Genomic DNA, 16,005 nt, shown 5'->3' with positions numbered 1-16,005 from the left:
AATACGGTTTTGACTGACACAATAGAAACAAAAACATAGTTAGTAGTTAGTAGACACCTCCCCCAGACTTAAACAACATTGTCTCCAGTGTTATCAAGAAAGAGAGAAGCAAAGTTAAACAAAAATGTATTGAAAATTGTAATGAAAAGATGAACTGGTTACAGGTTACCCATGGGTCAACCAATGTTATTCTGTGAAGTTCACAGTGTCGACCGACACCATGAAGGTGTTGATTGACACCCTCTGCGGACAAAACATGATCGAAAATCCTTTGTTAGTTGCAGTTAGATTGTGTTGGTAAGTAATCCTTGGATGATTACTCTGTTAAGAAGCATTCAAACACAAGTTAAAAGCAACATGATAGATAGATATTTCATTAGTTTCATACAAATCCAAACTCAAACTGACTCAATGCAAGAAGAAAAATGACTCAACCTAAAAACGAAAAAGATAAAGAAAACCATGATTAGAAGCTAGGCATTATCAGCACCTCGACCGGCAGGAGGGGATGGTGATCTGCGCCTAGTAGGAAAAATGCAGCGACACCTAGAAAATTCAGCAATAGCGTTTCAGATGGCACACATAGTGGAGGTCTGGTACTCAAATGCCGCGGTCCCAGAAGAAGAACCAACCTCAAAACCCCCATCAGGGTCAACCGCAGGTGCAACAGCAGGAGTAGTCCGCGGTACTCGATGGAGACGAGTAGGAGGACAAGCAACAAAGTCATCAGCAGTAGGAGTAAAACGTAACTGCTCCGCCTCATCACCAATGGTGGTAAGATCAGGTCGCGGCGGCCGAATCAAATTCTCTCCAGTGTCATTAGAAAACCTCCACATCAAATCCTGTTTCAGCCAAGTAGCACTCTTCAAGTAACCTTCATCCATGAGATTCCTCTTGGTGATGACACTGAAACCGTTGGTAGATATGTTCTTGAACTGAAAAATCGTGGTAAGAAGGCTCCCCACAGACTCAGTCTTAATACCAATACCCATAAACGGCTTGGCCTGCAGAGAGACCATGTGATGTGCAAAAACACTCCCAAAGTTAATAGCTCCAGGATCACTACGCTCAGTAAAAGGGTGAATCAAGTCACCAACTCTGAGGCCTAACAAGTACAGCTCTGAAGCTCTCAAGCTCTCATCTTTCCTGGTTCCATCTTACAAAAGAAAGTGTTGCCAATGGCACGATGAACATACTTGAGCGCTGGATGTCTGACATCTGACTGAAGAGACTCCTTGGAGTTATACTCTCCAATGCCTATGAAATACCAAAGAGTAGAAACACCCAAATACTGCTTTGGCAGAGAAGTGTGCTGAAAGAAACGGGGCCACTCGTAGATATCACAAATCTCAGAAAATCTTATGCCATAAGACTGCGGATCCTGCTTATCCTCATAAGTAATACTAATAAAAGCCATAAACTTACGCACTAAATCCGGATAACAATCATATTGCTTAGTGCATACAGTTCCCAAGCGCATCTTCTCTAACAAACCTAAAACCTCAGCATAAGTTACCATCCTATGAATAATAGCAGGATCAACAAACCTGGTGGGTTTGATAGTAACTTCTAACCAAGCATTGTACACCATTGTCTCATACTCTCCCCCCACTGATTCAGCAATGGCCTGTTGATGAATACAGGCTTCCCAAGCTCAACAAGAGGTTCATCATCCCATTTCTTTTCAGTGCTAATCTTGGCATGTTCCTCCTTTGGCCATGGAGGGAGAGATGGAATGGGAGAAGGAAGAGAGAGGTCAGGCAAGGTGGTGGAGGGTCTCGCCGGAGCTCGCAGTGGCTGACGGTGGCCGGACTGGCGAGAAGAAGAAGCTTTGCCACCAGTCATTTTCTGTTTTTTCAGGAGTGACATCGCTCCAAACCAGGAAATTGACACTGGATCTGAAAAAAAAGAGGGAAAATTGAGTGGGTTAGCACCAAAAATCACTCAAGACGGAACAAAATTGAAGAAGTTATGAAGTTTTGAAGTGTTTGGTCGGGTTTTGGAGGAAGGTGAATAATGAAGAAGACGGCTAGGGTTATAAAGGTTTTTCGCGTCTGTTCTCGATGTCGACCGACACCCAATTAGTGGTGTCGGTCGATGCTCATCAGTTAAACCCAGCCCACTAAAAATTTAAAGCCCATTAAACAAATCCAAAAGTATGTAGCCGGATAGCCTTTTATCAGTTATGCGGTCCAACACCGGTGTCGAACGACTCCCAAGTGGTGTCGGTCGATGCTATGCTCTAATCAATGCTGTCCGGACGTTTTTATTGTTTTTTATATTATTTTTCTGAAACAAATAAAACTCAAAACTAAAAGTTAATATATTAACAAAAATAAGAAAATAGAAAATAATTAGTTTCTACTGGTGGGTTGCCTCCCACCAAACGCTTCTTTTAAGTCATTAGCTTGACTTGGCAACAGATTAGGCTGAGGGTGGATCGTCCAAATGCACAATGTGTACGTCTGGTATCTCGGCTTTCGCCCAATAATATTTCACCCTCTGACCATTAACGATAAATTTCTCTCCTTTGGAGTTCGGCAACACAATGGCTCCATATGGTCTAACCTCTTGAATGGCAAAAGGACCGGATTAAGAGGAACATAGCTTACCTAGAAACAGCGTCAAGCGGTAGTTGTATAGAAGTACCTGGTCATTAGGCTCAAAGTGTCGTGAGATGATCTTTTTATCATGATAATCCTTTGTCCTCTCCTTGTACAGTTTAGAATTCTCAAATGCATGAAACATAACTCTTCCAACTCATTTAGTTGTACTAACCTTCTCTGAAGCTATCTTGGCATCAAAATTCATCAATTTAACAGTCCAGGCTGCTTTGTGCTCTAATTTCACTGGAAGATGACATGCTTTCCCATAAAGTAGATGGAAAAGAATAGTGCCAAGTGGTGTTTTATAAGCGGTCCGATAATCCCAAAATGCATCATCTAACTTCATAGCCCAATCTTTCCTTGTAACACCTACCTTTTTCTCAAGAATCTCCTTAATCTGACGGTTGGAAACCTCAACTTGTCGACTAGTCTGCGGGTGATATGGAGTAGTGACTCTATGTTGAACTCCATACTTCTTCAACAGCTTGTCAAACACTTTATTGATAAAATCCTTACCTCCCTCACTGATAACAATTCGAGGCACTCCAAACCGAGAAAAGATAATGGTCTTAAACAGCTTAAGAACCATAGCATAATCGTTATTAGGACTTGTAATTGCTTCAACCCACTTGGATACATAGTCAACAACTACTAGGAGGTAGTGATTCTTGTAAGAGGAAGGGAATGGTCCCATAAAGTCTATGCTCCAACAATCAAAAACTTCAACCTCAAGGATGAAATTTTGTGACATCTCATACTCTTACTAATTTGTCCCCTTCTCTAACAAGCATCACATCGAGAGACAAACTCATGAGCGTCTTTGAACATTGTTGCCACCAAAACCCTGCTTGTAGAACCTTGGACACTGTCTTAAAGGTAGCAAAGAGTCCACCATAATCTGATCCATGGAAATGAAACAGAACATCAGGAACTTCAGTCTCAGCTAGACATCTTCTGTAAACTCCATCACTACAATGCTTATACAAGTATGGCTTATCCCAATAGTATCTTCTAAGTTCTCTCAAGAACCTCTTCTTGTGATAGCCTGTGAATTTGTCTGGTTCTACTTCTGCAGCAAGATAATTGGCTATATCAGCATACCAAGGTTGGTTGGAGCTAGCCACAGCGGCTACATCTCCATCAAGCGGCCAATTTGTCTCGGTAAAAGAGAGGTGTCGACTGAAACTTATGGTGGTTTTGGTCGATGCTGAAATATTGTCTCGAACATATACTTTGGTCTCGTAGGTGGTGTCGACCGACACCCAGGTGGTGTCGGTCGATGCTGGTTTAGCCGAAGGTGTATTCATCACGTTATCAGTCTGAAAACCTGTATCAACAAAGTAAACATGTTCTTCAGGTAAAAAATCATGGATTGGAACATCATCATCAATCATAATCCTTGACAAGTGATCAAAAACACCATTCTCAACTCCTTTCTTATCCCTGATTTCAATGTCAAACTCTTGAAGAAGAAGAATCCATCTCAAAAGTCTAGGCTTAGCATCCTTCTTCTGCATCAAATACTTTAATGCAACATGATCAGTATGAACAATAACCTTGGAATCGATTAAATAAGACCGGAACTTCTCAAAAGCAAACACCACCGCCAACAACTCCTTTTCTGTTGTTGCATAGTTTCTTTGTACATCATCGTGTGTTCTGCTTGCATAGTAGATAGCATAAAGTTTCTTATCTTTCCTCTGTCCCAGCACTGCTCTAACTGCAAAACCACTAGCATCACACATTACCTCAAATGGTAAATCTCAATTCTGTGGCTGAACAATTGGAGCACTCACAAACTCTTGCTTGATCCTCTCAAAATCTATGCGGCATTCATGAATTCAAGCTTGAAATCTTTACACAGCAAAGCAGTAAGTGGCCTAGCTATCATGCTGAAATCCTTAATAAAACAACTGTAGAACCCTTCATGCCCAAGAAAGGTCCTTTCTGACTTCACATTTTCTGGTGGTTGAAGACCTGTCATCACCTCTATCTTAGCGCGGTCAACCTCTATTCCAGCTTCTGAAACCTGGTGGCCAAGCACAATACCATCTGTAACCATGAAGTGGCAGTTCTCCCAGTTAAGCACTAAATGCTCCTCTTCACATCTTGCTAGTACCTTACAAAGATTATCCAAACAGCTCTTGAATGAAGATCCATAAACTGAAAGATCATCCATGAATATCTGATGTTCATATATTTTACCTTGTTTTTCCCTTAGTTTATTCACATCTTTTGCATCTTTTGCTAATCATTTAGGCCATTATTGTGTAGCTTTAGCACTAATCATGCATTAGAGTTTAGTTGCATTGCATTTGCATCTTTTCATGCATACACAGGTGATTTTGGAGCTTAAGGAGTATGGAAGCAATGGAGGAGAGATGTGAAGCAATCATGAGGAGGAAACAAGGGAGTTAAGGCTGAAGAACCAAGGTCTAGAGTCCAACTCGACCGCACACTCGACCAGACACTCGACCGTGTGCTGAGGAGGACTCGACCGAGTGGAGATTGCACGAGAGAAGCCAGCTCGACCAGCCACTCGACCGAGCACTGGTCGAATTGACCGAGCCGTCGACTACTCTGACTTTTTCTATTTTTAGGGCTTCCACTCCCCTCCTATATAAAGCCTTGTACCTGCAGCCACCAAAGGAGTCCAGCTTTTTAGATATTCTCTAAACCTAGTTTTTACCCTTTTGGGAATTATTCCTTTTGCACTTTTATTTTTCTTAGATCTTGTACTTGAAAAAGACTAAATTCCTCAATATTGTTAGTTTCATAACTTTCTTAATATTGAGAATTTGAGTTTGATCCTTTGATTAATATTGAAGATCTTTGTTTCATCTTTCTAATAATGCAAGTTTCAATATTTTCTGGGTTTTTGATTTGTTTCATCATGTCTTGTTGTGAGTAGTCTTCTTAGGATCTTGAGGATGGTTAGGATGGATTGATCTTGTGGTTTGTGTGATTTGGTCAAGCTTGATTGTTGTAGATCTCTTCTAGGCTAGATGTTCTTAATGCTGATCCTGAACTGAGAGGTTAGGATCTGATTTCAAGCTCCTTAGCATCACACCAATGTTTAAGAAGCATAGATAAGGCTAGATCTAGAGCTTACCATTAGGCTTGCTAAGAGATTAGAGGTCTTGTTTGGTTTGAGATGTATTGCTTAATGCCTGCTTGTGTAGATTCTTTACTGTGTGAGAACAAGTCTAGAATTGCATAGGTTTGATTGTTTCTTGACCATGAGAGTGGGAGAAACTTGTCTTAGATTCATATGTCTAGAGGTTAGCTCAAAGTTTGCTTGAGATTTGTTGACCAAGTTAGATAACCACAATGATTAGTTCATCCCATGAATCCATCCTCAGGACCTTCTTTGTTTATTGATTTTAAAGTCTTAACCCTGTTGCTTGCTTGTGAATGATTCGTATTTGCATTGCTCTGTTTTTATTGTGTTGCTCTGTTTTCCGGATTTAGCCAACTCGACCTCCCACTCGACCTACACTCGGTCGAGTGTTTGCTCGAGTTCATCCCCAGAACTCTGGTTTATGTTTTGCATTTCATTCCTGTCTCATTCCTGTTTCATTCCTGTTGCATACATTTAGTTTTCAGTTCATTGATTGTCTTGCATTAGTTCATTAGTAGTAGTTTCTATTTCTGTTCTTGCTTCATTACTGTTTCAATCATTCAGTTTCATTTGCATTAGTTCTTGGTTCTTGTAGTTTATTTTCTGCATTTTACATTATCATTTTAGGATTGTTAGTGACAAGCAATCTTTACATTTGTCTTAACTTAGATTCATATGCACATCTTAACTGTTCACAAACACTCAGATAGGATTGATACCTCTTGTACTGCAATAGCATAAGGGGAATTGAAACACCCATCCATCATTCCATTCATATCACCATTGCTTACATCCATCATCATTAACCACCATACAAAATAAGCCTGTTTCAATTTGGCGCCGTTGCCCATTTGAGTGTGTTTTTGTGACATTTAGGATCCATATTAGTCTAAGATTAAGTTCGTATAACCACTTGTTCACTACTGCTCTTGTTTCTTCTCCTGCTTGTCTGTGATTGAGTTTCAGGTGCCAGCTCGACCATCAACTCGACCACCACTCGACCGAGTCGTGATCGAGCACTTGATTGAGTCAGACGCCGGATCTAAATAGACAGCACTTCCCAGTCGACTCGACCATCAACTCGAGCCTGTGCTCGACGGAGTGTCTGTTCGAGTCAGTAACCATGTTTCAAGGCAGTGAGTTCTATTATGCACCCATGCACCAACAACAAGGTTTCCAGACTCAATGGTGTCACACTCCAATGTTTCAGACCTACCAAGCCCAAGCACCTGACTTATGCACTATGATGCAACAATTGTTGCTTGGGCAAGCCAATAAGCAGATTGAGGAGGCAAGGCAGTTTGAAAAGCTGAACCAATAAGCAGATTGATGGCTTTGCAACAAGAGGAAGTGACAGCTTTGAAAGAAGAGGTTGTCATTGAGAAGAAAGATGAAGTGATGGCTTTGAAGGAAGAAGCAGTCATTGAAAAGAAGGAAGTAATGGCCATACAACAAGAGGTTGTCATTGAGAAGAAGGAGGAAGTGAAAGTCTTGAAGGAAGTAATGGCTATACAAGAGATTACCATTGCTTACAAGGAAGAGGAGAGAGGGCCTGACTTGAGCAAATTTGTTCAAAATCCTTCCTACAAGGACATGCTGCTTGAATTATCCAAGATGAAAGCTCAGGAACAAGACATGAAGGATCTAAAAGAGATTGGGGAAGCTGTTATACCAACAAAACTTGAAGATACAGGATCATTTAATCTACCTTGGTGTTACTGGTGGAGGGAGATTCGTTACGTATCGACGCCTTTTACTGTGTCTCCGTCGGCTTCTCAGTCACCTAACTTCTATGGTGGTGGTCTCCGATCACAGCCTTCTTTCCCCGTTGAGCAAGATAAGTAATTTAAACCAATCACCATCTCACTCTGCACCCTTCTCAGTCACCTAAATGTTTTTTTTTTCTTATTCTTCTTCGTGTTGTTGTTGACTTGTTTTCTTTTTTTTGTTCTATCTCTGTTCTACTGATTTGGATCTTCAAATATGAGTTGCTATCTACCCACCACTGCAAATTAAGCTCTTTATTTTAGCTCAAACTACTGCAATTGTGTACTGGATTCTATAAAAAGTCTTATGCTTATAATTTTAAAACATTTATCTAAACCTAGGAACCCTGTTTGTCTGGCCTCGATTGGGTAATGGATTGTTAGTGCCTCAATATCTTATAGAATCAGCTTTTTTCTTCGTTTTGTGATGGTTGACTTCGTGAAGCTATAAATACTCCACTCTGCTTAAGATCTGACATTTTCTTACATACCCTTATCAACGTGATTGCTAAGTGAAAAGGAGTGGAACTTCATGTATTCTTGTATGCTCAAGGTCATACTGATTTGGATCATTTGCAATTTTTCTGTTGGCAAGTATCTTTAGAACGTCACAAGCTTACGCCATACTGTTATAGTTAGAGTTTCTTTTCTTCTTCGTAAGATCTACTTTAATTTTTTGTTTCTTGCGTCAGAACTAGGACTTTTATACAAAAAACAAATGTTTAGTTAGATGTTAGCAAAAAACAAATGATGTTGATCTTATTATGAAGAACTAATTTCTTGGAATTCTTATTCTGAGTTGTCTCACAGGAATCCATGCATACAAAACCTTTTTGATATCATACAGATCACAAGTGTGACCTTCGTAGAGATCATAGCAAAGGTTAGTGCATAGTCTTTGTTTGCAGTCTGTTACAATCTATTTTAACTAGTGTGAACGTTTTTATTATTCACTAACTTAGTTGAGACTATGATATCTCTCCATTCCACTATCATTATTCCATGAATATTATGAATTAGGATAAGAAATTACAGGTTGCTAAGTTGCGACAATGCAATACATTGCCCCTTATTCCGTGGAAGAAGTATTTGATAAAATGTATTTCATTTTCTTCTTGGTTTTGATGCTGCAATCATATATATCTTTGACAGGTTCTTATGCGTTAAGGTTTAAATGACTTTTAACAGGTTGTTGGTTTATCTTTTACTTTGCAGAGATCTGTTTCATCACCCTCCAGCACCAAATTGGCTAAACTCTCCCGGTAGCTCGTCCGGTCTCATCGTCAAGCAGCCAATCAGGGTGGATATTCCAGTCGACACATACCCAAACGTATGAATCTTTACTTTCCATGCTGAGAGCCTAAACTATCTTGCCAAAGTATAAACTATATAATTTGATAATTTGCAGTACAATTTTGTTGGTCGTCTCTCCGGTCCTAGAGGATGCTAATACTTCCCAATTATGTAAAAATAATTGTTTTCTTTTTAATGTAATTAAGTAATTGAAATAATTGTTTTGTTATCTTGGATTATTTAATAATTTATGAAAATTTGATAAATAATAAACAAATTTTTTAAAAATTATTATTTTAATGATTAGGAAATTTTGATAGGAGATCTCTAGTGGATTGGATTTTTAAACTTGTAAGTGGATTGGTTTGATTAGTGTAATATTAATTATATGATTATTTTAATTATAAGCAAGTGAATACAAGTTATTTAGTGGAGATGGTCTTAGTTTACTGATTTTTATTGGTTATAATGGATATTATATTCATAATAAATTAGAATTGGTTTGGTATATATTCCTTCCGCTATGCATATTGGTTTGTTGTTGGTTTATTTTTGGGTGTAATTAAATATAATAGAGTATTTAATTCTATTATTTTTAAAAACACGTCCGGTAGTTTCATTGAATCATTGTCCTGAATTTAGTACCAGACTTAAAGGAATTATAATGAATAAACCACAAAAATGTAATAAATATTTTGGTCACTGAAATGTGTCTACGAATGTGGGTACTTAACATGCTCTTTATTTTTCGAATTTTAGCACTAAATATCATCGTTTTCTGAAAAGTCAAACTAATTTTGATGGTGATTAAACATACTACTTCACAAAAAAAAAAAAAAAAAAAAATAAAAAATAAACTTGCCCACATTTTTGGGTGGCAAATATGATGATAAGAATAAGATATTTTGTGAAAAAACAAACTCTAGTTAATTTGCCCACATCTTTGGTTGTACCTGCTTAATTGTTTTATTATATTTCAAAAAACCTAATTATTTTATTTCGAAAAACTAAACTTCTTCAATAAAACTAAAATTGATACGCTATGATGCACAAATACATTTCTTAATAATCAAAACAAGATAAATGCATTCAGGTAGAACCCTTAGCCAACAACAATTAATTGAAAAAAGAATAAAAATAAAGACAACATTAAATATTTTTTTCTGAAATGAAGAAAATAAAACTCATAAATTCAGACAACTGAAAACTACAGTAAAAATATGCTTCTTTTAATTAAAGATTATTGTTACTGTATGAAGCATAAACACTAGTAGTAGAGGTGGTAGAGGAGGTGATGGAAGGCATGTGATTGGTGATGGCAAGATCAACAGTTGGTTGTTGGTGATAGTTGTAGTGGTTTCCATCTATCAAAGGAATTCTAGCATGTCCTCCAGCATAACCCACATTTTGTGCCAGCATCATATCATTAAATGAGTTTTCTTGATTCAATTACTGATTGGAATTCAGATCTACATTCAAATTCATGTTATGATTTAAATCAAAATTCAAATCATGATTCCAAGTCATGTTATTGTAGACTCCTTGAATATGACCATAAAAATCATGCGAAGTATGATATTGAACCGGTTCTTGCAGATTTTGATTCATATTCATATTTTGGTATGGAATATGAGCACAAAACTCTCTAGTAGCACTTACCGCGGCTGTATTCACACCAACAGCAAAATCTGCAAGAGCAGGAGGATCTATATCCGCAACTCCAACAGGAAGAGGAGAGAAAGAAGAAGACTCACCATTTTCTAAATGAATTTGCATCCTTTGAGTAAGCTGATTGATATATTGATCAATATAGCGATGCAAATCGTGAAGGTCATTTGCACCATAATGATACTCCGACATATTTCCTTCAAGACAATCAAACATAAATCGTTTAACTTGTAACTCCCGATTCTCAACAGCCAGCTTGTATACTTGCTCTTTGATTTTGGTAATCTGCTCCCGCAAATATGTTTCTTGATCCATCATCTTTTTGTTTCTTGTTGCCATCGGCATCTCCATAAACTTCATTGCCACCTCTTGTGCACCTTCCTTTGACGGCCAAACCTCTGGTACCGACATATACGGACTGTATATGACCCCACAAGCTTGGACACCACAAAGAGTTGTCAACTCGTGAAGTTTCTTCGTTATCCCTTTCTTCCTCTTCATGAATGTTTTTTTTCTTGATCTCTCATTGGCTATCAAAGATAATTTCAATTTCCTCATTATCTTTTTTCTTTTATTTTGTATGGTTTGTCTAGTTTGTTGGCACAAAGACTGTTTATATAGCAACGAAAGGATTTCCCTATTCATTAGGTTTCTTATCACTAAGTCCAAATTAGAGGCAATAAATCTTTTATCAATTTACTGTGTTTATCTATATATAGATCCTTATATTTCTGTGTGTAGTTGGTGCATTATCATTAGCTTATTACTTAATATAATATAATATATATATATATATACATATAAGTTATTTTTATTATTAAAACTAATTTTATCTAGCTTAATTTGTTCATAGATTGTTAAATTTGGAAGAATTTTGTCCAAAAAAAAAAGGAAGAACATATCTAGAACGTGCGGTTAGTAATATAAGAATACTTTTGTGAATAAAATTTGAAATATAGAAAAAAAATATATTAGATATAATACCTTTAGGGGCGTTATGACCAGCTATTTTTATTTAAAAATACTTTTTATTAGCTAATTATTAGAAGTAATATAGCAGGTTTGAAAATATTTCATTTTGAAAGAATTACTAAAGTAGCGCATATATTTTGGTTTATTACTAGACTAACACATATAAAGTGTTACTTACTAGAATAGTACTAATTTGTTGTAAAAAGACTTTAAACCATGTATTAATTTCGTAACTACAAAAGTGTCATTTTCATTTATAAAATGGAAAAAATGAATAATAAAAACACAATGAAACATTAAACCCTAAACAACAATAGAAACCAAGGAGTCGTTTGTGTCGTTTGAACCGGAGTAGTGATTCAAGTGGCTTTTGTCAACAATTCTGGTACAATTAATTTAAGAAGATGTTATGTTCAATAAATTATGAAGATTATGTTGTGGTATGATTTGGGAACTAAAGAACGAACTTGTTGATAGGTATCAAATCGACAATAACAATGGAGCGAGGCGAATTCTAAAAGATGTTGGCGAAGAGTAAAAGGATGTAATAAACAACGGAAGTGGGGAAGAAAAGGAAGAGTCCACTTGAAATTTCCTGGGTCGACTGCGAAGTTTGTTGGTGGACAGCAAAGTTTCGGATTTTTTGAAAATTTTTTTGGGATTCATCGATTAAGAGGTAATTTATGGGTCGGCCCTGGTTTTGTTCAGTAGAATAATTAGGTTTAATTTTAAAATCTTATCTATTTGTTGGTTTTGGGGATGGGTGTCGATCGACACCAAAGGAAGTGTCGATCGACACCATCAATTTTTGGTTCGACCATATTGATTTAAATTATTTATTTTGTTTGGTTTGATTTAAGTGAAACCTTAAAATGGGGTTATTTAAGTGGAAAGTCGACCTAGGTCGTGGTTTCAGTGTTGTTTCCGTTTTTCAGAGAGAAACAGAGAGAAAGAGAGCGTTCTTGGGAGATTTTGGAGTTTTGGTGCTTTTCCTTGGAGATCTTTCTATGGGAGTGAAGATCCAGGGCTTGAGCCAAGATTGTCATTTCCTGGTCGGTTTAAGAAACAACAAGTGGACAAGTATAGAGCTATGTTTGATGCACAAATAATAGATGTTGCTATTACAATGCCACTCATTGATGCATTCTTGCTGAACCCATCATACGACAAGTTCCTCAAGGAATGATAATATTAACCCATGAGTGTAGTGCTATCATTCAAAACAAGATAGTAGCAAAGAAGCTTGATGATCCTGGTAGTTTCACTCTTGTTCATTGGGACCTTTATCTTTTAGCCATTGTTTATGTGATCTTGGGGATAGTGTGAGCTTGATGCCTCTCTCGGTTGCCAAAAGATTAGGTTTCACTCGCTACAAAGAGTGTAGAATCTCCCTTGTTCTTGCGGATAGGTCGGATAGGTCAGTTAGAACCCCGGTAGGACTGCTTGAAGACTTACCCGTCATGGTAGGGAATTTTGAGATTCCAACTAACTTTGTTGAATTAGAAATGTATGACGAACCAAAGGACCCACTCATCTTGGGACGCCCATTTCTAAGAACCGCAGGAGCTATGATTGATGTGAAAAGAGGAAAGATTCATTTGAATTTAGGAAAGGAAGCCTTGTGTTTTGACATCAACAAGGTGATGAGGAAGCCTAAAATTAAAAGACAAGCTTTCTACATTGAAGAAATGGATGTTTTGGCTGATAAGCTTTTGGAAGAGTTAGCCATAGAAGATGAGCCCCAAAACACTTTGACTGTTAAACAAGGAGAGTTTGGGTTACTAAAGGAAGATAGTGAAGGGTATGAGAAGATTCTTGACTCTCGCAAGCCTTCTAGTGATAATGGAAGCTTCCTTGAGTTGAAAGAGCAGGTGGTGAACTCAGTTGAATGGGACTCAAATGATGATTTGAGTGAGCTTAAAGAACCCAAGATTGATTTTAAACCATTTCCTAAAGGGCTAAGGTATGATTTTCTTGGAACAAAACTCTACTTATCCTGTTATTATCAATGAAGAATTTAGTGAACTATAAACTGTTACTCTCCTAGGTAAATTAAAGAACTAAAGGAGAGCTATTGGTTTTTCACTAGATGATATTAAAGGAATCTTTGAATCTCTTTGCATGCATAGGATACATTTAGATGATGAATCAATGACTTCCATTGAACCACAAAGATTGTTAAATCCTAACCTAAGAGATCTAGTGAGGAAAGAGATTCTAAAGCTCCAATACAGGTATCATATATCCTATATCGGATAGTACATGGGTTTCACCGGTACATGTGGTACCCTATAAAGGAGGAGTCACTGTTGTTAAGAATGATAAAGATGAGTTAATTCCTTCAAGGATTATAATTGGACATTGCATGTGTATTGATTATAGAAAAGTTAATGCCGCCTCTAGAATATCACTTCCCTTTACTGTTTATCGATCAAATGTTAGAACGGTTAGCAAACCATAGTCATTATTGCTTTTTAGACGGTTACTCAGGATTATTTCGTATATCAATATTTACATGTCTCGGTACCTTCATATATATATAGAATGCTGTTTGGACTATGTAATGCACCCGCTACTTTCCAACGGTGTATGATGTCCATTTTCTCGGATCTCATTGAAAATGTTGTTGAAGTATTCATGGATGACTTCTTTGTATATGAAGATTTTTTTTTCTTGCCTTTCTAATCTTTGCAGGGTTTTAAAGAGATGTGAAGAAACCAATTTGGTTTCGAATTGGGAGAAGTGTCACTTCATGGTGAAAGAAGGGATTTTGTTGGGACACAAGATTTCAGAGAAGGGCATTGAGGTTGATAGAGCTAAGATTGATGTGATGACCAATCTAGCACCACCAAATTCAGCAAGGAAATGAGAAGTTTCTTGGACCATGCTGGGTTTTATAGAAGGTTTATAAAAGACTTCTCAAAGATTGCTAGGCCTCTTACAAGGTTGTTGTGTAAATATGTTGCATTTGAGTTTGATGAGGAGTGTCTACAAGCTTTCAAGAAGATAAATGAAGAGTTGGTTAGTGCTCTAATAGTTCAAGCTCCAAATTGATATTGAACTATTGGAGCACTAACCAACTCTTTCTTTATATGGAACACTCTCCAAATCTAGTTTACCATTTGAATATCAATGCCTTTCTTGTCTTTAATCTCCAAATCTCCAAATCTGGAGTTGGTTAGTGCTCCAATAGTTCAAGCTCTAGATTGGAGTTCAAGCTCAAGAGTTGGATATTGTTGCTTCAAGAGTTTGATTTGGAGATTAAAGATAAGAAAGGCATTGAGAATTGAGTAGCTTTTCATCTATCTAGATTGAGGATTGACAATGAGATTCCAATCAATGATTCACTTCTGGAATAGCGGCTAATGGCAATTCAACTTCTAGATAAGAGCCATGAGACTTGGAAAAAGCTTGTAGAGGTCATAAGTTTAGAAGAGAATAGTCCTTCGTATGCAGATTATGTTAACTACCTAGCTTGTGGTCTTTAGCCACCAAACTTGGTGGGATATGCTAGAAAAAAGTTATTTAAGGACATCAATAACTACTACTAGGATGCACCTTATCTCTTCGCTTTTTGTAGGACAAAATTTATAGAAGATGTGTTTCTAAAGAAGAGATAGAAGGGTAGTAGAACTTTGTCATGGAGCAGCCTATGGGGGTCACTTCACCACATTCAAGACAGTTACAAAAATCCTTCAAGCTGGTTTGTGGTGGCCAAAAATGTTCAAGGACACTAAAGAGATTATCTCCAAGTGTGATTTATGTCAAAGAAAGGGAAACATCAGCATGAGCGATGAAATGCCTCAAACTAAGTTGAAGTGTTTGATGTATGGGATATAGACATCATGGGACCATTCCCTTCTTCATATGGTAATAACTACATACTTGTGGCTGTTGATTATGTGTCTAAATAGGTAGAAGCCATAGCTAGTCCTACTAATGATGCAAAGGTGGTGTTGAAGTTGTTTAAGACAATCATCTTTCCAAGGTTTGGTATTCCAAGAGTGGTCATAAGTGATGGAGGAAGACACTTGATCAACAAGGTCTTTGAGATTCTTCTCAAGAAGCATGGAGTGAAGCATAAGGTTGCTACTCCTTACCATCCTCAAACTAGTGGTCGATTTGAAGTTTCCAACAGGGAAATCAAGGTAATTCTTTTGAAAACAGTAGGTATCACAAGGAAGGATTGGACAAAGAAGTTGGATGATGCTCTATGGGCACACTTATATCATGGTTAAAAACCGTAAAAACCATGATATATCAACTCCCCCAGGCTTAGCTTTTGCTTGCCTTCAAGCAAAACAGAAACTTAGACCTGTTAAAGACGTTTGAAAACATATGAACTCACTCAACTGCAAGCAATTGATCTTCGCACTTCATCGCCTTGACTCTCAAGAATTTACTTCATACAACTTGTCAATAAAAAGCATCAACATTCCTTACTCAAATCCCACAATCCTCTAGAGTCTCTAGTTTTGCCATTGTAATCTCATTAAATAAATTAAAGCAAATAAAAGCGAGTTCTTACCTTGGGAATATCGATCAGTGGCATATGATCTATCTTCTTGCCAAGACATTC

The 16,005-nt window shown here is 37.4% G+C and overlaps 1 protein-coding gene and 1 pseudogene across 2 annotated transcripts; one reads left to right on the top strand and one right to left on the bottom strand.

The window, feature by feature from the left end:
* Positions 1 to 9,955: 9,955 nt before the first annotated feature.
* Positions 9,956 to 11,012, bottom strand: LOC147919211 (agamous-like MADS-box protein AGL36 pseudogene; annotated as a pseudogene). The gene has a single exon (XR_015592143.1). The product of XR_015592143.1 is annotated as an agamous-like MADS-box protein AGL36 pseudogene (transcript).
* Positions 11,013 to 15,066: 4,054 nt separating this feature from the next.
* LOC147919210 (uncharacterized) lies at positions 15,067 to 15,664 on the top strand. The gene is made up of 2 exons (XM_087503895.1): positions 15,067 to 15,129; positions 15,341 to 15,664. Exons 1-2 carry the CDS (start codon positions 15,067 to 15,069, stop codon positions 15,662 to 15,664), a joined length of 387 nt encoding a protein of 128 aa, XP_087360021.1.
* The last annotated feature ends 341 nt before the right edge of the window (positions 15,665 to 16,005 follow it).

Source organism: Camelina sativa, chromosome 20 (assembly GCF_030686135.1).
Source record: "Camelina sativa cultivar CO46 ecotype springtype chromosome 20, ASM3068613v1".
Taxonomy (NCBI): Eukaryota; Viridiplantae; Streptophyta; class Magnoliopsida; order Brassicales; family Brassicaceae; genus Camelina; species Camelina sativa.
This window is presented reverse-complemented; position numbering and strand designations above follow the sequence as displayed.